Below are 26,031 nucleotides of genomic sequence, written 5' to 3' on the forward strand. Positions count from 1 at the left end.
AATTTAACCAAATCAAAATAGCGTAAGTGTATCCAAGCTATCAAAGGAAGTAAACAGATTTTTTTGCGAATGTAATCAAGCTTTCTATATCAGGTTAACAAAAGGACGTATGAAACTAAATGAAGTGATTCTTTTTGTTTCCAGATTTTTAAAAGGGCACAGATGGTTAAAAACTGCTGAAAATTTTCCTCTAACACACAAAGATCAGATAAAACTATAAGTCTAAAAAAAAAACAAAAAGATTTAAAGTATTATTTTCTTTTTCCCTGAAAAGACTATGTCAATATAAAACGAACAGAAATTAATTTAAAAAAACCTATGCCTTCCCAAGGCCAGAACATAATTTGCACTTTACTGAAAAAAATATAAATGTTTTTACTTTTATAACTTTAATAAATCAAATAATATTAAGATTTTGATTACCAAATATCAGTATATGTATAGTAAACTGACAGTGCACATTCATTTGTATTTTTTTCAGTTAAGTGCAAATTATGTTCCGGCCTTGAGAAGGCATAGGGGTTTTGAGCCCAAGTCATGTTAATTTCTGCTGGTTTTGAGTTTGACTCGGTTATTTATTGTAATTTCTGTTCTTTTTGAGTTTCATTTATTTATCGATGCTGATTTGTGGTAGTTTCACGCTTGGTAGATTATTTGATTTTATTTTTGCTAATTTTTTGTTTAATGGAGTTTTTACTTTTCTTTGAAAAACTTATTTTGTGGAAAAATTTTTTTTAATTAATCAGAGAAAAATTGACACCAAGATTGAGAATAACCAGCGTCACTTAAATTGGACTCATACGAAAATAGACTAAATCATCAATCAGTTTAAAATTTTCCACTATTACGATAAGCGTGAAAACCAACACTTAAAAAAACACAACAAATGTATCTTACTGGGCCAGAACTGACTACCAAGGAGGGTTCACCTTCGTTAAACGAGAGTTATAAGCACGAATTTGCTTTTCCACAGCTATAATGGGGTCAGCAATGCTGAATTTTCTAATTAGATAGTTGCGGGTCCAAGGGAGAAACGTAAAAATATTTTGCGAGCCCGAAGAAGATTGAACAAATTATTGACTTGTCAGATTTTTTGAGCATTTTCCAAAATGATGATATGTACAGATAATGAGCTAGAGCGACAGAGTTGAAAAGTTTCGAAGGAAGACGGCGGTTGAAGCGTAACTTATTCGTTACAAAAGAAGCCTATGATAACCCAACTCTACGTTTAATGCATGTTTTGCCGAGCTCCTGGAGTCATTTACCAATTGGGGTTGTGCGTGAGCATGACCGAAGTAGTTTCCGGGGAAAATTGAGGGATTTTTGTAATAATATTTATCAATTTGTCTCTTCTTTTTTTCTTTTTTTTCTTTTTTTTTAGTAGTGCCAAAGTCGAATTTTTGGTTGTGTTGTTTTGTTAGCCCGTCGGCGGGGTATATTGTTTTGTTTTTGTTTATTTATATTGAAATATGTATTGGAAGTTGGAGTTGGCCTAACGAACCGAAACATTCCTTGGCGTTTGTTTTTTGTAAATTATGTGTAAATAAAATTATACTTCTGGAAAAAAAAATGTGAGCAATTAATAGTTGTCGCGTGTGGTATAGGTACCGCTATATGCCGTATTGGTGTGTCCTATGTATAGGACACACCTTAGTTTTTACCTTTTTTTTTCTTTTTTTTTACCTCTTTGTCCACAAATTTCTAGATAAATGGGCTGCATTGTATCCCTTCCTTGGTATTGTTGTTGAAGTGATCATCTTGGTTACAATTATTTTTATTTATGAAAAGAATAGATCAAAGAATAGAGAAGAAGAAGATGACGACCAAGGCAAAGGGTGAGCTGGAATTTTTACTATTGTTTTTAAACCCTTATTTAGATAGAAAAAATCCCACTGTATAATTTATTGATGTTTGATACAGATTAACTTGAAAGGATTAACTTGAAAATGTTTCAGAGTTTGTTTGTTTTTGTTTTGTTTTTATACATAGGGTACGCATGAAAACCTTATAAAGTATCTTAAAAAAATCAAGCTGGAAACGGCAACGAAACCTTAAGAAGTATTTCAAAATCCTATTCTTCTGAACTTCTCATTAAAATTGAATATACTATTTCACGTATTTTTTCTAAAAGTCTTATGACGAGACTTTAAATGTTAATATTATTACGCCGAGATATTGGATTAGATTTAGATTTTCCGTAATGAACCTGATTGACTTTATGGTTATGCAGTCTTAGGGATTGGCTATAAAGGGCTCGGCACACGTAGCTGATTTCGGGAACCGATTTCAGCATCAGTGGACAAACGATAGCGGCAAGAAAAATTTATTGCGCGAGATTTTCAAAACAAAAAATCATGGACACAAATAGTCAACTGGAGTTTATCAATAGTTGCATGATTGATCTATGCTTAGTTCTCAGTTTAGTTTTCAGCTCAGTAGTGGGGTCTTTCACCACAGACATCTCTGGCTGACTATTTATTTGTATCCATATTTTTTGTGATGATCATGATGAAAATCGACGCCGATTTCTTTTAAAATCGGCGCTGATTTGGAAATCTGTTCCCGAAATCAGCTACGTGTGCCCAGCCCTTAAGCTATGTAAATACTATATATATAATATGTAAACATAAAGGTAATATAAGCAAAAAAGGGTACGGGAGGAGGCTGGCTGCCCTTAAGTCATTTTTGATTTACTAAATCTTTTTGTTTACAATAGAAATGGGTCCCATTCCAAGTTCCTGCAACCATCCTTCCATAGTAAATGACTGAAAACACAAAGAAGTGAATATAAGGACGACAAACAGATCTATGGCTAGTAAATGAAAACAAAGAAAAACAACAAAAATCAAACGAATACTTCGCCCGTATCTAACAAAGCGTCTTCAGCGTAGAAAAAAAAAAAACTAAAATAGACTAACCTAAAATATATAGTATACAATTACTTAACATTTACAATTTGAAGGTACCATCATCAAACCACAATAATAATTGACTTTTGTGGTTTCTGACTTTTGTTTCCTGGCCCTAGACCCGATTGTCGTCTTTATATTAATTTCTTTGTGTTTTTGTCATGGCTGGCCAGTTCGGCTTTAGATCTTTTATTAGGAAATGACTGGGTAAAGAAAGAAATAAGTAGTACAATGGCTCATGGCACATGGGCACAGGTACATGGCTCGTTACTAAGGCATAACGTTACTTCTGATAATCATAAATGTTGATCGCTTAGTTTAACAATATAGATCAATTTAGATTTCTCACCAGCAAAAAAAAATGATTTTTTATATGTTTATATTCTATGATACTATGAGTATCCAGTCATAGGTGTTGGCTATAAGCCATTTAAATATAAAGGTAGATTGGCTACATTGAATTTATTTCTAATTTATTTCTAGTTTAGATTGGTTTCTAAAGTTTAGTGCTCTCTTGGAAAAGACCCAAATTTTGGAATCGCTTAAATTCATAGATTCATTGTCTGAATAGATAACAAATGCTTGAAAAGATTAATTGCAATACAGGAGAAGATAAACAGCTAAAGCCAAGAAGTAAATTTATATTAAAATAGAAATACCTTCAACCCTACCGCCATAAGCGGTACAGCAGTTCCGGGCCTTATTTATATCTTGTCATTGGACTATGAAATGCGAAAGTTGTTTTCTATTAGAAGAGCCTGAAATAAGCTCCAAGCTTTTTGTAAAATCATTAAAAATTATTTTTATGGCTGTCGGGTTGATTTCTGGTCAATTTTCATTCGAAATCAATTCTGTGTCAGATTTCTGATGCGTTTCAATAAATGCAAACTTCGAAGAAATATTTTAAAAGTAACCTAAATCTTTAATTGATTAAAATTGTTGAACCATTTTTTTAAAACAACTTTGCTTTGGATATATTCACTGACTGGCTAAACGTTTGTTTGACTGTAGTATTCAATGACAGTGGCAAGTGTCGTTCGATATCAGGTCTAATAGAATCGAATTTAAGTTTCAAAATCGTACCCATTCTCCCTCCTTACTTAAAACCACTCCTTATATAGTACTTGTCGAGATCACTACTAAGTCTGTGGCCGGTGATTTAAATTTCTATTTTACTACTGCAACTACTACTAACAACTCGCAGCAGCGCCAAGCCGTTTGAGGCCAAGACAACTGCGCTCGCTCTTCCGCAATCCCAGTCTATTCAAAGCTTCCGTATTCAAAGCCTCTAAAGAAATTCCAATTTTCTTTAATCCTTCCTTACGACTTCTCCCCACCCCCCTTGGGGACGACCATAGATGGGTGGCCGAAAAGGACCGACTTTGGTAGTCTGTCATGCTTCATCCGCAAAATGTCCTAACCATCTCAACCTTTCTCTCATTATAGCCCTAGAAAGTGAGATAGAACTACATTTTTTCTTACAGCTAAATCAGGTTGAATCCGACTAAAACTTAGAATTGTAACTGATATCCAAGTTGGAACAAATTAAAATAAACTTTATTTGATTTTTTTTTTTTTTAATTCTTCTGGGCAAGAACCTGTACCAGAAGTTTTTATCTCCTGTTCAGCTCATGTTAAGCAGCCAAAGCTTTCTGTCCAGTTTCACGCTGTGGTTATGAGGGTAAAAGAAGATGTTATAAAATTACAAAAATCAATAGCAATTAATTTCGAAGCTATTAATAGTTGAAACTTTGCCTGACCGAATATATACTATATATATATATATATATATATATATATATATATATATATATATATATATATATATATATATATATGTATATATATTGCTAATACTTTGACGAATAAAGAGTCCATGTAGAGAAAGAATAATTTCTAAGCCTCATAGTTATCATTGATTTATGCAAGAGGCATGGCTTCCTGATTTACAGTGTTTCCACTTTTCTTTTCAAATAATCTCTAAAACCTCGGTGATTTCTGGTAAATTATTTTTTTGTCGGGAGATGGATTGGGAATTTGGTAGATCTCCTGAAAAATCGGTAGAAGTGGATTCGTACTAATTGTAAATATAGTTTATCAATTATTAATTATATAGTTTTATTAATTAATTATTAAATTAATTTATAAATAAACTAAAACTAAGATTGTTTATTTAGGTTTTTAAAGAAAACTTTGTTTTTGCTCGGTGGCGCTTGATGTTGTTGTTTTGTGCCCTCTATCATCAGTTTAAAATATTTTTGGCTAATCTTTACTAATGTACAGCCCACCATAAATGGTCATAATTATTATTTTGCTAATTCTTTGAGCAACTGAAACGTCGCTTTGACGTATTATGCGCCAGCATCGGAGGATTTTTATCTTTTTTTTATTCTTTGAGGAATAAAGCATCCATTTAGGCAAAAGTTACTTCCAGGCCACCTATTGGTCATTGATTAGTATAAGAGACGTGGCATCCTTGTATATTCAAAATTAATTTGTATACGTCACATGCGCCTAGGCCGACAAAAAATTACTAAGTGCCAGAGAAAATTCAGTTTGGCCATAGATAACATCCAGCTTTACGTTAATGATTAATACTAATACAACATACTAATTATAAACATAATTGAATGATATTACTCAATCTATAATTAAACTAAAACTAAGACTGTTTCTTCATATTCTTATAGAAAACTTAATTTCTGCTCGGTGGCGCTTGATGCTGATGTTGTTGCCTCCTCAATTATCAGTTTCAAATAACTTTTGGCTAATTTTTACTAAAGTTCAGCCCTCCATAAATGAATATAAACATTATTTTCTAATCCTTTTGAGGAGTAAAGAATAAATTTGGGCAAAAAGTTGTTTCTTGAGGGATCATTGGTTTGTATAAGGGGTGTGGCCTCCTGGTACATCTCAATTTAATGTATGTCCATCATCTTGTACGACAAAAAATTACTTAGTGCCAAAAAAAATTGAATTTTGCCTTAAATCTAACTTCATACTAAACTTATGGCTATGTTCATAAATAATTTCTAAGACCACACTGGCTAAGCATCACAGAACGAAAAAACGTAACGAAAAAAAAAAACGAGGCGAAGAAAGAGATTACAATGCAAATATTTCAATCGCGATCTCTGCTCAACCGTCCTCAGTACAGAATAAAAATACAGCAAAAGTCAACAGGATAATATAGGAAGACAAACCTTAAAAACAAACGCTAAAAAAGAGACCCGCTGGATGTGATTCTCTTTTTTTACGTTTTCTCGTTTTAGCCAAGTTCCTTTCCAAGGCCTACTTTGGGCAGATTACAAGACCCTTATATCTTTAAAATTTGCACAGGATATAGTATTTCCTGCTTTATTAAGAATAATAATTTTTATTCTTCTGGATTCTTCCTTTTATTTATTTTTTCGGAAATGGAAATTCAGAAACATTAATTTTTCCGATAATAGTCTAAAGTATTGGATTGTGCAATTTTGTATTGTGAGAAAGGTTCATGTTAAAAATTATAATTTATATACCAATATAACTTTTTTTTTTGTCACTTATTCATCTGTGTGTGAAATTATCAGGTCTGGGACTAAAAATGGTCTGAGATATTAAATAATAAACTAGCAAATTGTTTTGTGTTCCTCTCCTCTCTGTTGTTTCATTGGCACACTTCTACTGACCAATTGTGGTTGGAAAAAAAACAACTCGAAGTATGTATCCATAGAAAATGATATGAAGTTAAAAAATCAAATTATTTTTGTCAATTTTTAGTTTTGTCTAGTAAAACTCTTGCGATCAACTATAAAATATCCAAGAGTCAAGTGGTTGAGTGCAATCAACTTGTTTTCCAATTTGTGCAGTTAATCGACTTATACAGGGGGCAGGGGCTGGTGGAGGGTAGTATTTGACCCCCTAGATGTTGAAAAATACCCTTTTTGGTATTTTCATTTAAAAACCGAAAAAGTACAAAAACGCCCCCCCCCCTACTAGATTTTGAATGACCCTTTTTTCGTGCCCATTTTTTTTAGTAGAAAAAAAAAACACATTAAAAAAAAAATTCCTGTCAGCTTGCCGCAGAATGTACTGTGGTGAAGAAGACGTGGCCTTCGGGCCATAGATTGCTCACATATGGCTTAGAAGATTAATTTCGCTCTTGTATCTTATTGAAAAATATCTAATGTTTCCTTTTATATCTTTTGCATGACAATTTCTCATTTTTTGGCACAAATTTATTAATTACAAAGTTTATTATTAATTTAAGGACATTGTTTTTCAAGTTTTTTTTATACTTTTCTTGTAATGCCTACTTTTTTAGTTTATCCATCTATGGTTTGTGGATTTTAAATAACGGATTGTGGATTTTTAAAGGTAGATCATATTGTCTTGCTAGGAAAATTTTCTCTACTTGGAGTTCAGGGAACTGCTTCTGAATGGTATAAATCTCACCTGTCTAATAGATCACAGTTTGTGTGTCATGATGGGAAATCTACTGATCTAGCCTCGGTTTCTAAAGGGTTAACCCCAGGGTTCATTTTTGGGACCACTCCTCTTTCTTATTTATATTAATGACCTTCTTCCTTCTCCCGCCCTTGATTCCCACACCGTTTTGTTTGCAGACGATAGTAACGTTTTTTCTTGGTTGCTAATGATCTGCCCTCTGCTGTTGCTAAGGCTCAGCTCCTGCTCAACCATGTGCGTGATTGGTGTGAGCAGAACGGGATGCTGTTGAACAGCTCTAAGAGTAGCATTATTCATTTTAGAACCCCGCACCATATGTCCCCAACAATGTTTGTTTTTTTATGGTACTGATATGATTCTTGGTGTGCACGTTGATTGTTTTCTTTCTTTCAAAACTCATATTTCTTATACACGTTCTATAATTTCTAGTCAAGTGTCTATGCTTCATCGTGGCAATCAATTTCTTCCTCCCGATGTAAGGCTTTCTCTTTACTATGCATTTGTCCTTCCTTATCTTTTTTAGTGCTGAAGTGTACGGGGCATTACTAACTATTTGTCCCTTCAGCAAATACGAAAAACACAGAATAGACCGATGAGGCGACTTTTTACCTTTGTCGATTCTATGTTACAACTGATCTTAACAATCATACAGGACTAGATTTATTAGATGAGGTTATCAAGAGGCGGAACATAAAACTAGGTCATTGAGCCTTCAATTTCTCGCTTCCACCAAACATCATATCCAACTTCGATCGAGCATCATCATGTAAGTAGTCTTCTTCGGAGCTCTGTTCACCAATTTCGGCTGCCTAAAAGGGTATCCTCAGCGGCTCAGAGGTCACTAATTTATAAAGCAGTTGCTCTTTGGAACTCTATTCCCAGTGAACTTTTTCTTATTAAAAACTCTTCTTCCCTTTGCAGAGAAATATTCTCTAAGTCTTGAAGTATTTTTGTTTTCTTTACTTTTTATGCTTTATCTATTTTTCTCCGCTTTTCTTATCTAGTTTTTCTTTTCTTTTTTTTTCTTATGTTGGATCAGATTAGAACCCCTTTTTGTTTTTTTTTCTTCCCTTATTTGTTTTGTTTGGATTTTGTGATTGATACGAGATCCTCCACAAGCTATGCTTCTTGGGATCTCTAGTGCCTAAGTGTACTTATGTAATTATTTTAGTATTTAACACATTGAATTGAATTGAAAAGGGTTTGCTAAATCTGCTGATTGTGTTTTCAAAAGGCATAAGTGTACTTATCGAAGTAACACAAACTACACTACCCCTCCCTCCCTTTTCTCTCTATTTCCTTTTTTGCTCCCTCCCTCCCTCTTGCCCTCCTTTTCTGTGTCAGGTGACTATCGAAGGGTGTAGTTTTAGTTCAAGTTAGTATCTCTTTTGCAGAATATTTTTTCCAATTGTTGGACAAAACATGACTTTTTTTTATTAGGTGGCCGTGGTTCCCCTGATCCCTGAAACTTATTAGATAGTATCAGTTTGTGAGTGTTTGGGGCAAGTTCAATTATTCTTCTCTCATTGACTTTTCTCTCTCATCCCCTCTCTCTGACTAGGGTTTGTTTTTGAATGCCCGGGGCAAGTCCAGTTATTCTTCTCTCACCTTCTCTCTCTTCCACGCTCTCTGTTTCTGAATGTTTTTGGCTGACAACGGTACATCAGAATTGCTTGTCATTTTGACGTGGATGCTTTGCATAAAAATGCACCTGTTTGAACCAATGGAATTGATTTATCTATTTTCTGTTACAGCAAAAATTCCGCAAATAACAAAGACGCCGACGTTCGCCAGAGAAAATAACCAGTGTTAAAGGACAATTTAGAAGTATTCTTCTGCCTTTGGAAAGGTGGCTAGTCCTTACTGATTCAAATCCAGTGTTTTATTATATTTTTGTTCACTGTTGTGTTTGTAGTTTTTTTAAATAATTTCCCGTTTTTGAAAATGATTTGGGTTGTGTCCAATCTATTACCCTCCTATTAACGCGGTCAGAGAGATTTCCAAAATAATTTAGGTGTTCTCCGGCGACTTAACAATGATTTTTAGTGTGAAAACAGAAGGCTTATAACATACTGTTAGAAGGATATTTTTTAGGCTAAAAAAATTTTGGTTTAATTACTTACCTAGCAATCATCATATTGACAGAACAACGTTTTAAGTACTTTTTTAAATAATGAACAATGTGGGTATGCGAAATGCATACTAAGATGCATTTCATTACTTTTGCACTTATCTTTGATATTTTTCCCTGCGAGTAATGTAACCGTGAGCTTTGTTGATTTGTTGTATTCCCATAAATAGAATAGGAAGAGTTTTATTGAAAATTGGATCTAATCGATTTTTTCGTTTCCGAGATACCCGAAATCATATAGTCGCTAATTAAGTAGAATTTTTGGTTGGATTACTCATACAAGTTGAATATTTTGAATTTTAGTACTAAACCAACCCAACCCCCCCCCCCTAATTTTTTAGATATTACGGCTTATTCCCTTAAAACATAAAACATTATTTTTAGAATTTTCTCTTTTTTGAAAATCATGGTTTTTTAAAAATTCGTTGTGAATATTTACTTTGCGGGTTCCTTTTTTTACTGTTTCATTGTCATGTTCATATAATTTACGTGAAGCATATGCTATTTTGGAAACCTTTCTAATATTATGTGCAGACGACGCTAGAAAGAAACAGAAGAAAACCAAAGCGGATATAGATTCCCCTTCGTTCTTTTGACCATTATTGCTTCTTAGTAGTTTCATTTATATTTCGAAAAACAGGCTTGAGCTTAACATTTAGTGGTCTTGGCGACTAAAATGGAAAGGAATTTATTATTTGCTATTGACATTCAATATACTGATAATGGGGCTCATACTCGCCTTAGCTATGGGTTCTAAGGCTCTTTTAAACCGTTCAATTGAAAAAAGATCATTTTTTTCAAAAATTTAAATTAGAAAAGAATGGATGTGGTATAGCTCTTATTAAAATGTCGCTTAAAAGATTATGTAAAAAAGTAAGAAATAAATAGCTAATGGATCTTAAATACCACTTTCATAGTGTATATGACTTAGCCAACAAACTCAAATTTGGTTGTATTGTTAGGCCTTTAGCTCAGCATTTTGAGATTTGAAAGGCCTAGATGCAAATTTATTTATTGTCACAATGTTTATAGGGAGGATTTCAACAGAATCAATTTCTTTGGAGTTGTGCATTTTGTAGTCTTATGTTTTTTCTTTTTTTTTAAACCAAGGGACTTCAGAGTTCAACCTCTTTTATTGTTTCTTTCAAGAGAAATATCCTTGACCTTATATTATTCTTGGTTGAAATTTCGACTGTGGAATCTCTTTTTCTTCCTTGCGATGCTTTGGTGATTTCGAAGGACTCTCTTTAAAAGATACGTAGGTTATAAGCTCAAACCTTTTTATCATTTAGTCTTAAAGCTATTAAGTTCCTTGAATGTGCGCTCGATCCTAATTTTCATATGAAATTTTTGAAGCATGCCTAGTTTTTATCGAGATTTTATCCTAATAATCCCACTCTTTTGCCAATTACAGTTTTCGGATAATAAATAATTTTGTATTTATTGTAGTTAATGTAGCTAATTCGATTATATCGTCCCTGGTCGTATATGACATTTCCACACTTCTGAGATAATTCTAAAACCGTTTTCTAAGCAATTCTCAAAAGGAGGATGAGCAGGGTAATGTAGATGATGAGGACTGAAGTTTGATTGAACATGCATTGCCATGCTCATCCTCCATTTGAGAGAACCCAGGTAGACGTTTTTTGGCTTTTGACATGTGAAAGTGTCACATATGACATGACGGGTTTAAAATTTCAGATATGACTTGAAGCGTAGCACTATGATATACTTATTAGCGTTATTTCTGACTTTTGTGTAGGATATTTAGAAATTGCATGCCCTTTTTATTGTAGCTAATCAGTTGTTAAATTGACTCTATTAAGACGTTTTCCAGTTTCATCATTGCTCTTGTATCAATAAAATGTATAATCACAAAATTATGTTATCATTTATTGTTTATATCAAGGGCAAAACATGTGACGAAACGTTTTTTGTTTCTTGCAGCTTAAAAAGCTGTAGTTTTTTTGAAGGTATAGCCGTCTTAGGGAATCAACAGGTTGTAAATGTTCGAATTTTTACGGACGAAAAACGATGTCAATTTAACTAAATAGCTTTACTTATTTATTTTCGCGATTCAACATGGCAATACTGACGAAAAATTGGTATTGCCCCAATGAAATTTTGAAACAACCAAAAGGTTCATGTTTTCACTATGTTTTTGCTGTTGGTTTGGGACATACATTCTTGCAGAAGGATCAGTCAACTTTTTGGAAGGTCTTAGTACATTGACTAGCTAGGTCTTTTGGCAGCAGTAGTACTTACGATAAGTTTAAGACACGGTATGGTTTTACCGCTAGGTGTGTGTTTAAGCAGCATGTTATATGGACCAGTGGTTCCCAAAAGACCTTGGGCCATACCCCACCTACACATTTCAAAAATCCTCATTTCCCCTCCTCATTTGAATTCTATTATTCAAAATTGTATGTGTATTCACCTGAAGGAAGCTTAAAAGGCCATTAACTTAGTATCTTTTTTCGGTCATCTTCAAGCCATATTTTATACTAATTTTATACATATTTTAATACAAATCCTTTTATGCAATGTATAACGTCATTGCAATACAATATCATATATCTTTTTTGCCATTTAAATGGAGAGTTCAAGAGGACCTATTTGTCAGGTTTGAAAAGAATGCGTTCGATCATGGCAAAATAAAACATGTTTCTTATAAATTATTAGTAAATTATAGGGCGGATTCGTAACGTAGCGTTTAAAGAGTGTACAAGCGTAGATAAGCTGGCTTTTTCTTAGCACTAGTCATATCATCCACCAATAAGCAAATTAGATGAAATAGGATGGGCCTTATTATCCGTCGAAAGAATTTCCACAGTCTGGTAATAAAAGATTCAAGTTTTTTGAGTCACTCAAAGTGCGATTTAATCTAAAAATTCGTGACTCGAAAGTTCGTGTAAAACGTGCCCTGTTGGATAAATACTGCCATTTTTCTGTACATTTGTTCAAATTCTGAAGCAGCCCCTGTAAATAAAGCCATCTGTAAATAAGGTGCTACACATACATAGCGTTTGAAGAGTGTACAAGCTTAAATGATAAGCTGGCTTTTTCATAGAATTAAATAAAAAAAAACAAGTTTTTTTAACTGAAAGTAAGGAGCGACATTAAAACTTAAAACGAACAGAAATTAGTCCGTACGATATATGAAAGGGGCTGTCCCCTCCTCAACGCCTTGCTCTTTACGCTAAAGTTTTTTATTGTTTAAAAAAATAGAGTTGTGAGAAAGTCAAACTTTAGCGTAAAGAGCAAGGCGTTGAGGAGGGGACAGCCCCTTTCATATACGGACTAATTTCTGTTCGTTTTAAGTTTTAATGTCGCTCCTTACTTTCAGTTAAAAAAACTTGTTTTTTGTATTTAATATTTGAACGTTTTTGAATAAATGCAGGTTTTGATCTTGGCGCACAGTACATGAATAATTAAAACAAAATTTTCATATTAATTTACTTTTATTTGGTTAAATGGCTTTCTCGAAACTTGTTTCATTTTATTTACGACCGTTTTTATTAGTAATAAATATACGTAACTTACGAATTAACTTACGTAACGAACTTCTATATTCATATATTTTTAATACGTATATTAGGGGGTTCGCCCCCTAGTCAATAACTTGCTCTTTAAGCGAAAGTTCGAATTTTGTTCCTTTTCTTTAATACTGACATCTTAATCACAAAGGCTGTTAATTAGAATAAATAGCTCTTATGAAAGTACTAAAACATCTCTGGCTTAAAGAGTGAGGTATTGACTAGGGGGTGAACCCAATCATATATGTAATATTTTCTGTTCGTTTAAAGTTTTGATGTTGCTGCTGTTGCAGTTGAAAAACTTGTTTTTTTATATTTAATTTCTGATCTTTTTTTAAATAATGCTGGGAAGTCCGGCGTCCCCTTCATAGCAATGTCCCTTCCCCCATGAAAATTTCCTTCATGGAAAGATCCTCCCACATAACCCCTGACCCCCCCCCACTACCAGGAAAAATCTCCCTGAAAACGTCTGTACTGTATACATCCCAATAACCAATACTATATGTTAGCATTGGGTAAAGTTCATAACTTTCAGCCCTCCCCCCAGGAACTTCGGGGTATTAAGTCATCCTAAAAGACATAATTATCATATTTTCGGATATGCTGAACAAAACGGCTATCTCAAAATTTTGATCAGGTGACTTTGGGAAAACAATGAGCATGGGAGGGGGCCTAGTTGCCCTCCATTTTTTTGGTCACTTAATAAGGGCACTAGAACTTTTAATTTCCATTCCAATGAGTCCTCTCAAGATATTCTAGGACTACTAGGTCGATACGATAACCCCTGGGGAAAAAAATAATTAAATCCGGGATCTTTCTTCTGGCAAAAAATGCAAAATTCCACATTTTTGTAGATAGGAGCTTGAAACCTCTACAGTAGGGTTCTCTGATACGCGGAATATGATGGTGTGATTTTCATTAAGGTTCTATAACTCTTAGGGGGTCTTTCCCCCTTTTTTCGAAAATCAGCCAAATTTTCTCAGGCGCGTAACTTTTGATGGGTAAGACTTGATTAAACTTGATGAAACTTATGTATTTGAAATCAGCATTAAAATCCGATTCTTTTGATGTATCTATTTGTATCAAATACCGTTTTCAAGAGTTTCGGTTACCATTGAGCCGGGTCCCAATAACCAATACTGTATGTTAACATTGGGTAAATTTCATAACTTTCAGTCCTCCCCCTGGGGGCTTCGAGGGATTAAGTCATCCTAAAAGACATAGTTATATTATTTTCGACCATGCTGAACAAAATGGCTATTTAAAAATTTTGATCGGGTGACTTTGGGAAACAAATGAGCGTGGGAGAGGGCCTAGTTGCCCTCCAATTTTTTGGTCACTTAAAAAGGGCACTAGAACTTTTAATTTTCCGTTCGAATGATCCCTTCAGCGATATTCTAGGACCACTGGGTCGATGCGATCACCCCTGGGGAAAAAAAACAACAAATAAACACGCATCCGTTATCTTTCTTCTGGCAAAAAATGCAAAATTCCGCATTTTTGCAGATAGGAGCTTAAAACCTCTGCATTAGGGTTCTCTGACACTCTTAATCTGACGATGTGATTTTCATTAAGGTTCTATGACTTTTAGGGAGTCTTTCCCCCTTTTTCCGAAAATCAGCCAAATCTTCTCAGGCGCGTAACTTTTGATAGGTAAGATTAAACTTGATGAAACTTATATATTTGAAATCAGAATTAAAATCTTATTCTTTTGATGTATCTATTGGTATCAAAATTCCGTTTTTTAGAGTTTCGTTTACCATTGAGCCGGGTCGCTCCTTACTTACAGTTCGTTACCACGAACTGTTTGAAAGGCAGCGTTTTCATGGCAAACATTTTTGAATTCATAGAACGCTGAAGGAAGAAAACTAGTCATATCATCCATCAATAAGCAAATTAGATGAAATAGGATGAGCCTAATTATCCGTCGAAAGAATTTCCACAGTCTGGTTATAAAATTATTCAAGTTTTTTGAGTCACTCAAAATGCGATTTAATCTAAAAAAGTGACTCGAAAGTTTGTGTAGAACAAACCCTTTTGGATAAATACTGCCATTTTTCTGTACATTTTTTTTCAAATTCTGAAGCAGCCCCAAGATAAAAACTGTAGTTATGAATTTAGCTTGAAAGAAACTTTGCCTGGGCAGTTTTATTTAATTTCTTTTTTTTAAACTATCAAATTCGAGTTTTCCGCTTTTTCCAAGAACAAAATTATTTTTGTTTTGATTTGGGAAGATCGAAATGACCCATGTGAAAGCATTATCCCATCTATGAACTAGCTCACCTATCCAAAAATACAACGAATATCCGGAAGCCATTACAAAATACATACCGAAAAGATCTGGACAGATCTCTTATTCTAAAATATAAAAAAAAAACAAGTTTTTTTAACTGAAAGTAAGGAGTGATATTAAAACGAACAGAAATTATTCCGTATATGAAAGGGGCTGTCCCATCCTCAACGCCTCGCTCTTTACGCTAAAGTTTTTTATTGTGTTAAAAAATAAAGTTGCGAGACAGAGTCAAACATTAGCGCAAAAAGCGAGATGTTGAGGAGGGGGAAATCCCTGTCATGTTCATGAACGGAATAATTTCTGTCAGTTTTAAGTTTTAATGTCGCTCCTTACTTTCAGTTAAAAAAAACTTGTTTTTTTATTTAATTTCTGATCGTTTTTTAAATAATGCTGGGAAATCTGGCACCCCCTTCATAGAAAAGTCCTTTCCTCCAAGAAAACATTTTCCATGGAAAGATCTTCCTCCGTAACCCCCTAATCCGAACCCCCCACCAGAAAAAGATCCCTCCTGAAAACGTCTGTATACTTCCCAGTAACCAATGCTATATGAAAACAGTGGGCAAAGTTAATAACTTACAGCCCATCTCCCGAGAACTGTAAGGAACTAAGTCATCCTCAAAGACATATTTATTAGATTTTCGACTATGCTGAACAAAATGGCTATCTTAAAATTTTGATGACTTCGGTGACTTTGATGACTTTTGATGATAAAATTTGGTGAGTTCGGGAAAAAATGAGCCTGGGAGGGAGCTAAGTTTCTTTCCAATTTTTTGGGTCACTTAAAAAAGGCACTAAATGGTTTACTTTTCACTTAAATAAGCCCTCTTACGACGTCCTAGGTCTGATGGGCCGAAACAATCAACGCTGGAAAAAAAAACAAACAAATAAACACGCTCCCGTGATCTTTCTGCAGATAGGAGCTTGAAACTTCTATAGTAGGCCAGATTAGCTTTAGCAACCCAACGAACACAAAGCAAAATTTTGAAAAATTTTATTGTTCTAGTACTTACTGTGCAAGAATTAATACCAAAATATTAAACACTTAAATGGCAGCCACAAAAAAAATGAATGTATAACTGTTTTGCAGTGATTAAGACTTAGCTAATTAACCAAATTCATGAAAGTTGAATTTTGACGTCATTGTTGTAATTAATTGCCAAAAATAGTGGAAAGGGGCCAAACCTGAAGTAAAATAGTGACAGTGCCAATCTAAATTTAAGATTTTTTTTTCCCCCTCTCGGTTTGTTTGCAAACATAATTATGGACAGATTCATAAGCCATCTCAGAAACAGAGCCGTTCAAGGGGAGGGGGGGGGGGTCAGTTGCTCTGGGCACAGCAGCTGGGGGGAGGGTGCCTTGGCTGGGGGATCAACCGCTTCGATCAAAGTTTTTGATTTGATTCGGCTTTTTTTTACTTATATTTGAGTCGGGAGGAGGCGTTGTAATTATTTTTCCCCGGGCACCACTAGCCCTAGGAACGGCTCTGCTAAAAAATACTTGAAATTTAACACCATTGCTAGAACCAGAAACAAAGTTTATAAGCATTATATTCCCCATGGCAGTTCCTAGGGTTGGTGGCGCCCGGAAAAAAATTTAACTTCCCATGCCAAAAAAATTATTTAAACTAGCCAATAACTATAGCAATCGCCTTTTAATTTAGGTCACATTGCTCCTCAGCCACATGGTGCCCAGGGCATCTCCCCCTCCCACAATTATTCATTTTGGCTCTTTGCAAAAATTGAACAAAATCTCACTCTAGTTAAAACGAAGTAAAATGGACACATCTGACATGCTCATAAAGAAGTCCGAACGAAAGTATCCTGAATGAGTTTAGTCATCTCCCCTTTTTTCTCAAAAGATATATCTGAATACGCATCTAATCTTTACCAACAACAAAATTTTAAACAATGAATCTGAAAATGAATCCCAGGTACTGATCGCTTTTTTGTTGATCAATACTCTTACTAAAATATAAAATTGTTTCAAACGCAGCTCATTGACACATTTACTTTTGTCTACTGATGCCCGATAGGGATTAGTTTTTCACCGGCAGGTAAGGCAGGCATTGGAGCTTCTACGGTGAGAACGCCATCTCGGGACAAAGACGATTTGATGAGTTCGGGATTGGTTCCTTTTGGAAGTAAGAATTCGCGGTTATATTCCCTGAATACTGTGCGGTTTTCTGATTTTTCTTCGTGTTTTGCGTGGACCTGAAAGCAAACGATGACATTAAGTTTGGAATTGAATGAACCGAAATGAATGAATGAAAAATCGAATTTTGGAATGATATATTTCAAAACGACTGCTCAAATAGTCGAGTGTATGTTCTTGTATATAAATATAAAAATAAATAGCTGCATAAAATACTGTCATACTGACCCCCGTCAGTCTTATTCAGGCGAAATAATGTAACAGAAAAAGTTAATTGCCTGTAACACTAAGAAAGGGGAGAGGAAATAAAATAAAGTGAGAAAAAGAAGGGAGAAAATTAAGAGAGATAACAAGGTTTATCCCACTACCTGCTGGTATTACACCGCTCGACAAACGAGGGTATAAAAGATTTTTTAGACTTGTCATGGGTACACAGTACAGGGTAAAAACAGGAGTTTTCTTCATGGATTTACGGTCATTTTTGTGAAGCTTGAGAAAAATACCAAAGATCAGAAAGAGCCTTAATCCCAAACTTTCTGCACAAAGCATTCCTGTTATTCTTAAAGTCTTTTTTGTATTGTCTCTATTTCTTCTGTTTGCACTTCGGTAATTATGTAGTCCCATACTGGGCAAGTATGGTATGGCGGTAAGTATGGTAAGTAAAAGTCCCATACTGGGCAAGCATGCACTAAATGCAGTCAAACTGGTGTGTCTTAGGTGTTTTTAAGGGGAGGGGAGATATTTGAAAAAATATATTAAGGATAAGCGAACGGCCAGCATGGAGAGTGGTTCTGCCACCGTGTGGTTGCCAGCTGGTAACTGAAAACTGGTAATAACTTTAACTTCGGGTAAATCAAAACAAATTGTAAATAAGACAAATGGTAGAGTAAATAGAGAAAATGACAAAAAAGGGTAGTAAACACCAAGTGTCTTAGCAGTAAATCTAAAATTTCGACAAAATTAACTTTAAAGACAAATAAATGAAGGTAGGTGAGGAAAAAGAGAAACAAAGTTTTGGATCAGATAGTGTAAAAAAAAATAAAAAATAAATAAAAAATCAGAGTTGCTTGAAAAACTATGATAAAACAAATCATCTTGATTTAAACACGTTATTAGAGATTTTAGGAAAACCTTAAGTAAGTCACTTTATAAGAAAGGTGATAAAAGTTAGTGCGGTAATAATCGAGGCATCTGTCTGATCTCTGCAGGTAGTAAATTCCTTAGTAAGATGATGCTGTTCACGATCGAGGGATGCTGTATACAAAGCTTGAAGAGAAAAACATTGCGGTTTTAGAAAAGGCACAGGATGTATCAACCAAATTTTCGCTCTTGGGTTAATAATTGAAAAGTGACTGAGTTTTCAAACACCTTTGGTCCTCAGTTTTATAGATTATGAGGAAGCATTCGATTCTGTTGATAGAAGAACTTTAGTAAAGGTTTTATCCTTGTATGGTATACCAGACAAATACATTAAAGTGATTAGTGCTATGTACGAGAATAACACTGCTACGCTTAAGGTAGGAAGCAAGGTTAACAGGTCGTTTTGTATAAAATCAGGAGTTAAGCAGGGTTGTGTTCCGCTCCCCTTTATATTGGTGATTTTGATGGACTTAGTCTTAAGGAACACAGAAAAGGTAATGTGAAACCGTGGAATCAAAAGGGGAAGAAAAAGTATCCTGGACTTGGATTATGCTGATGATTGACGCCTCCCTGATGAAAGTATGAACGAAGTTAATGACTTTGTCGAGGTTAGCAAGTTTAGGGGGCTAGAATAGGTTGGAAAATGAATTTTAAGAAGACTAAGTCACTAAAAGTAGGGATATGGGAAGATTAATAGGTAACCTTAAGTAGAGAAATATTGACCAGGTGGACAGCTTCACTTACCTTGGTAGTATTATTAGTAAACATGGTGGGAGCGGTGAAGATGTTAAAAGTAGAACAGCCAAGGCCCAGGGTGTTTTTTCACAGTTAAAAAGAGTTTGGAAGAATACGAAGATAAGTCTGCAAACCAAGATTAGAATATTAGAAGCTACAGTGATGACAGTGGTCAAATATGGCTCTGAAACATGGACGCTCCAAGAAGCGGATGAAGATTTGCTAGATGTTTTCCAGCGATATTACTAGAGGATTGTTCTGGATACTGACCGTATTTCAAACAATAGGCTATACGAAAAATGTGGCTCAATACCACTTTCTAGGGCTATAATGAAAGAAAAGTTGAGGTGGCTAGGGCAAGTTGTACGGATGAAGGATGACAGATTGCCAAAGATTGTTCTTTTCGGCCTGCCGTCTAGGGCTAAACAGAAAGTAGGTTGTCCACGTCTGGGGTGGTAGGACGTCATAAAGAAAGATTTAAAGGAAATGGGAACTTCATGGGCGGGTGTAAAAAGGGAGGCGTTGAATAGATTGGGATGGAGGAGGAGCGTGCGTAGCTGTGTTGGCCTCTGGTGGCTTGGTGCTGCGGTGAGTGGTTAGTAGTAGTAGTAGTAGTATTAGAGCTTCCATAGAGGTTATGCGCCTATAAGCGGTTATATGCGCGTAATTTCATAAATTCCTATAAGTACGTAATTTCAACATTGTCTGATTGTTTGTTTTTTTTTTCAATGTAGATTCCCTTCATCTAACATTCTTTAATGTTTTCAAAAAAAAATTATTTTTACTCCAAAATTCTGAAACTTGTCATTAGGTTTCTAGAAATGTATAGTCATGCAAGAATTTGCCATAATTTTGGCAAGTTAATGAAACCGTTCTTTTTCAAACCCAGATTATGGTAAAACTTCATAAAATATTTCTCACTGAAGTTGTTATTTTTTCCAGCAATTAACTATCAAGACTGGTTTTGACACATGTTATCAAACTCTCAATTGCTTTGGGGTTGCTTTCATTCCAGGGAATTAGAGTTCACTGCTTGCAAATTATTACAACGTGGGCTAGGTTATTGTGCACTGCTTTCCGCTGATCAGACACAGAAGAGAAGAAAAAATAAAAGTAAGAAAAAATAAGTTTTATTTCTGAAACATTTCTATCACAAGCCCAGATGTGTCGAACTCGCATTTTGAGTCTCTAAAACACACACACATATACACACACACAAACACACACAAAAAAAAAAAAAAAAAAAAATATATAATAAGGCAAGTCAGGATTTGTTTTTTTCAAAATGTCAAGGAGGTTATAAAAAATGTCAAAATAATTATAACTCGCAGCATTAAAAGAGAATAAGAAGCTGTAATTCGTACATACACAAACACTTGTATTAAATATCTAAAAAATTTGGCTTTTGTAATTCAAGAGTGTTATGTGGCATTTTTTTTCTTTAAAACTAAGGTTTGTCCCCTTTAAATTAAAAACCCTTTAGATTAAGACCTTCCCCCTTTGAGGTAAAAAGCCCTCTAAATTTAACAAGTTCTGACGATTGGTCCCATCCATTTTTAAACTCGTTTTTCTTTCTTTTTTCTATCGTTTTTAGTTCTCAAGATCCTTAAGTCTCTGTTTTTTCAAAATATATTACATCCTCTTTTCTCCCAAAATGTTTTGGAATGATATTGTTTTTGGCGTAAAATAGAAGTCCAAGAAAATATTCCTCATTCAAAGAGCTGGTTTTTAAATACAATCAAACCTCGCAAAATCAAACCTCAGGACGCATGTTTCCGTGTTTTTGACCTCCTAAAAAATAGATTCGATGTAACATCCGTTTTTTGAATTCCTTTACCGTAATTGAGGAGAAAATAAAACATTAATAATAAGATTTTTTATTTATTATTGGCATTTTTATGATGTAGTAATGTACGACATTAGTGAACAATGATAACAATATACCTATTTGAATAAGGGTAGAGTGTCGATTTCTATAGGGGGGGGGGGACTCAAGGCTTTTGCCTAAAAACTTGTGTTTTTAAGATATTTCTGAAAATTTCAGAGCAAAAACCAAACCTCCAGTCCTTGGAGGAGATGATCCCTTTCAAAGCTTTGCCTGGGAGGGGCTTCACTCCTTGGCTCTTTCGTACCCAACGCCTATACTTTATTGTTACTATGATGATCACCAAAAAAAATAGTCAGTAACACAATTGCTAATAGAAAATGGTTAAACTATTCTTCAGTGCATGAATAGACATAGAGAATTTTCAAAAAAAAAAATTCTAATCACCCAATTGCGTGCTATCATATCGGCCATTAACGAGGATTAAGAGTTCATTCCGATCCATATTTTTTTCTTCTTTTCACAAAATAACCTTTGAAGGTCAAACGCAGAACTGCTACTTACGACACACAAATAATACATAGTAAATAGATTTAAGCCTTAGATATTTCATGGATAAAAAGCTAATGTATATTGGTTGAAGTTTATCTATTTTTTGCGTTTATATAATTCTCAACTGTCTTTTGTGCACAGCAGAGACTAAAAGTTTTTTTTTGCAAAATTTAAATGTGGAAAAATAAAGTTGAAATGGCATTTCTCAAAGTGTTGCGATAGACTAGTTCTTCTGCAAAAGATATGTTTTTTGCTTTTATATGTCCTATTTAATCTCAGATAAGAATAAAAAAAAATCCTATTTAAAAATCTTTTCACCGTACTTTTGGAAAAGTCTTAACAGAATCCTTTCGTAAATTAAGGATTTTGTCTTTTTACTTCGGGTATAAATGAGTCCTCAAACACGACTTTCTACCTAACCCCGAGGCTCCAAAAAATCTTTTATAGCAGCACTACATGAAAGCATACAGCTCGCTTTGACTTATCTGCAATAAGAAACACCTTGGGCGGAGAACTTCAGAAACAGCTTCTTGACCTGTCCCCTAACACCTATTATTAAAGACGACTCTCTACCTAACACCAGGGCTACGAAAAATCTTTCGGCACCACTACATGAAGGCATACAAGTCGCTTTAATTTATCTGGAGTACGAAACGTCACAAGCAGAGAGCTTTAGAAACAGCTTCTTGACCTGTCACCAAATACGACTCTCTACCTAACACCGAGGCTTCAACAACTTTTAACACCACTTCTGAAGGCATATAAGTCGCTTTAATTTATTTGCAGCAGTAAACGTCTAGGGCAGAGAGCTTCAGAAACAGCTTCTTGACTTGTCACCTAAGGCATGTCACCAAATACGATTCTCTACCTAACACCGAGGCTTCGATAACTCTTTTGGCACCGCTACTGAAGGCATATGAGTCGCTTTAATTTATCTGCAGTAATAAACGTCTTGGGCAGAGAGCTTCAGAAACAGCTTCTTGACTTGTCACCTAAGGCCTGTCACCAAATACGACTCTCTACCTAGCACCGAGGCTTCGATAACTCTTTTGGCACCACTACTGAAGGCATATGATTCACTTTAATTTATCTGCAGTAGTAAATGTCTTGGGCAGAGCGCTTCAGAAGCAGCTTCTTGACCTGTCACCAAATACGACTCTCTACCTAACACCAAGGCTTCGACAACTCTTTTAGCACCACTTCTGAAGGCATATAAGTCGCTTTAATTTATCTGCAGTAATAAACGTCTTGGGCAGAGAGCTTCAGAAACAGCTTCTTGAATTGTCACCTAAGGCCTGTCACCAAATACGACTCTCTACCTAGCACCGAGGCTTTGATAACTCTTTTGGCACCGCTACTGAAGGCATATGATTCACTTTAATTTATCTGCAGTAGTAAATGTCTTGGGCAGGGAGCTTCAGAAACAGCTTCTTGACTTGTCACCTAAGGCATGTCACCAAATACGATTCTCTACCTAGCACCGAGGCTTCGATAACTCTTTTGGCACCACTACTGAGGGCATATGACTCGCTCCAATTTATTTGCAGTAGTAAATGTCTTGGGCAGAGCGCTTCAGAAGCAGCTTCTTGACCTGTCACCAAATACGACTCTCTACCTAACACCAAGGCTTCGACAACTCTTTTAGCACCACTTTTGAAGGCATATAAGTCGCTTTAATTTATCTGCAGTAATAAACGTCTTGGGCAGAGAGCTTCAGAAACAGCTTATTGACTTGTCACCTAAGGCCTGTCACCAAATACGACTCTCTACCTAGCACCGAGGCTTCGATAACTCTTTAGGCATAGCTACTGAGGGCATATGATTCGCTTTAATTTATCTGCAGTAATAAACGTCTTGGGCAGAGAGCTCCAGAAACAGCTTCTTGACTTGTCACCTAAGGCCTGTCACCAAATACGACTCTCTACCTAGCACCGAGGCTTCGATAACTCTTTTGGCACCACTACTGAAGGCATATGACTCGCTCTAATTTATCTGCAGTAGTAAATATCTTGGGCAGAGCGCTTCAGAAGCAGCTTCTTGACCTGTCACCAAATACGACTCTCTACCTAACACTGAGGCTTCGAAAACTCTTTTAGCACCACGTCTGAGAGCATATAAGTCGCTTTAATTCATCTGCAGTAATAAACGTCTTGGGCAACGAACTTTAGAAACAGCTTCTCTAGAACCTCATTTGGAACCGTTTCCAAGCAGGGTTACCCACCAAAGAAATAAGTTTATTCTTTTAAATTCAACAGTTAACACGAGTAAAGGATGATGTGTGGATTAGGCACTTTGACCTGCCCGATCCCACGAGGCGTATCTAAAGTAACTAATATATAAATTGGTCTTATCTAAACATTCAGTGATTTGATTTGCATTTTTTTTCTTTTCGTATTTTTGGATTCTTTTTTCGTTTTTTCCTTGTCAGTTTAGTTGTTGTATTGTGTTTCTTTTCTCCTTTGTTCTTAAGTGCTCCGTCTTGTTGTGTGTTGTTTTGACGTTTTTTCAACAAACAAAAAAGCTATAAAGGAGAGTAATACATAATTACGGATATAGATTTAGCATATCTTCCAAGATTCGTTATATCGATGCTAAAATCGTAGTGATTACTCCCTGCCAATTTTGTTTTTCAAAGTCTACGGTACTTCAGTCTAGTTTAATGATTGATTTTTGAACAAAGGGTTTCAATCAAGGATAACATTGAAAGACTTGTAGATCTTATATAAGACGTTGTCTTCATTTTTGCCAAGTTGAGAGGCATAAAAAGAATATAATTGAAATTTGAAGTTGTTACAGACTTGGGAATTTTATTTCAGTCAATATTTTCGTCTTTCATAATGCCTTCTTCTGTCATTTTGGCAGTACTGATCCTCATCAATCTAAAATGCAAGTGATCAACGTATCTTTTGTCAGTTAATAAAGTAAGAGTTACTCCTCGTTAGAAAAAATCAAGGAATGGAACTTGGAACTCAGCCATTCTACAACATTCTAGACTCCAGTAAGTACTGCCAACAAATTTCATGATACGCCATGACTGTTTTTCAATGTCAATTCCAATGGTTCCCGATGCTAAGGAAATAAAATTGCTGGGATTCTCGCCCTCAATTTTAAAGAACACGCTGACTTTTAAACATCGTAACTATTATTCCTTTTTGACCTAGAAACTTAGTTTCCAAGATCAATAAGTGCTTATCAAGGCCACCAAAAATAAAAATTGAACAATTTCTAAGCAATAACAATTTAGTAGCTAGGCTGTATAGGAACTAAGGGAAAATTTTTAGATCTGAGACATAATAAACTGAAATAAATACCCATTCGTATCTCAAACTTCACTAATCAATACCGAACCGACTCAGTATTGATAACTGAGCCGACTCGGATTCAAAACCGAGCTGATAGCAACGCATGGATTGGCAAACCTAGAGTTGTGTTTTGAGTACCTGGGTCGGGCCTCTTTTGATCAAACAGTTCGTGGTAACAAACTGTAAGTAAGGAGCGACGCGGTTCAATAGTAAGTGAAACTCTAAAAAACATAATTTTGTTATCAATAGATATATCAAAAGAATCGATTTATTATGCTGATTCCAAATATATAATATTCTTCAAGTTAGACCCTATCAAAAGTTACTAGTCTGAAAAAATTTGCCTGATTTTTGAAAAAGGGGGAAACAAACCCTCGAAAAAAAAATCTTAATGAAAATCACACCATCAGATTCAGCGTATCAGAGACCCTACTGTAGAAGTTTCAAGCTCCTATCTGCAATTAAATTTAAAAAAAACAAGTTTTTTTTTAACTGAAACTAAGGAGCAACATTAAAACTTAAAACGAACAGAAATTATTCCGCATATGAAAGGGGCTGTCCCCTCCTCATAACCTCGCTCTTTACGCTAAATTTTTTATTGTTTTAAAAAATAGTGTTGTGAGAAAGAGTCTAACTTTAGCGTAAAGAGCGAGGCGTTGCGGAGGGGACAGCCCCTTTCATATACGGTATAATTTCTGTTCGTTTTAAGTTTTAAGGAGCAATCCTTACCTTCAGTTAAAAAACTTGTTGTTTTTATTTAATTTTTCAACGTTTTTGAATTAGTGCAGGTTTTGATTTTGCTCACCTTACATTAATAATTTAAAAAAAAATTGCATATTAATTTTACTTTTATTTGGTTAAATGGCTTTCTCGAAAGTTGTTAAATTTTATTTACGAACTTTTTATTGGTAATAAATATACGTAACTTACAAATTCACTTACATAATGAACTTCTATATTCATATATTTTTAATACGTATATTAGGGGGTTCACCACCTAGTCAATAC

The 26,031-nt window shown here is 34.9% G+C and overlaps 2 protein-coding genes across 4 annotated transcripts in view; one reads left to right on the forward strand and one right to left on the reverse strand.

Moving 5' to 3' along the window:
* Window positions 1-11,369, forward strand: part of Bsg (immunoglobulin domain-containing protein Bsg) — a 103,205-nt gene extending 91,836 nt beyond the window's left edge. For all 3 annotated transcript variants that reach the window (XM_089094238.1, XM_089094239.1, XM_089094240.1), the window contains exons 7-8: window positions 1,706-1,835; window positions 9,113-11,369. In XM_089094238.1, the coding sequence (XP_088950364.1) occupies window positions 1,706-1,835; window positions 9,113-9,161 (179 nt within the window). In that variant the 3' untranslated portion in view covers window positions 9,162-11,369. The remainder of the gene's footprint in view (window positions 1-1,705; window positions 1,836-9,112) is intronic.
* A 4,925-nt stretch (window positions 11,370-16,294) lies between these two features.
* LOC148948244 (protein lethal(2)essential for life) overlaps window positions 16,295-26,031 on the reverse strand; it is an 83,491-nt gene continuing 73,754 nt past the window's right edge. The window contains exon 3 of the mRNA XM_089094242.1: window positions 16,295-17,528. Within this exon, the coding sequence (XP_088950368.1) occupies window positions 17,334-17,528 (195 nt within the window). The 3' untranslated portion in view covers window positions 16,295-17,333. The remainder of the gene's footprint in view (window positions 17,529-26,031) is intronic.

This window comes from Artemia sp. Qi Xiang Cuo, chromosome 9 (genome assembly GCF_049724085.1).
Source record: "Artemia sp. Qi Xiang Cuo chromosome 9, ASM4972408v1, whole genome shotgun sequence".
NCBI classification, from domain to species: Eukaryota; Metazoa; Arthropoda; class Branchiopoda; order Anostraca; family Artemiidae; genus Artemia; species Artemia sp. Qi Xiang Cuo.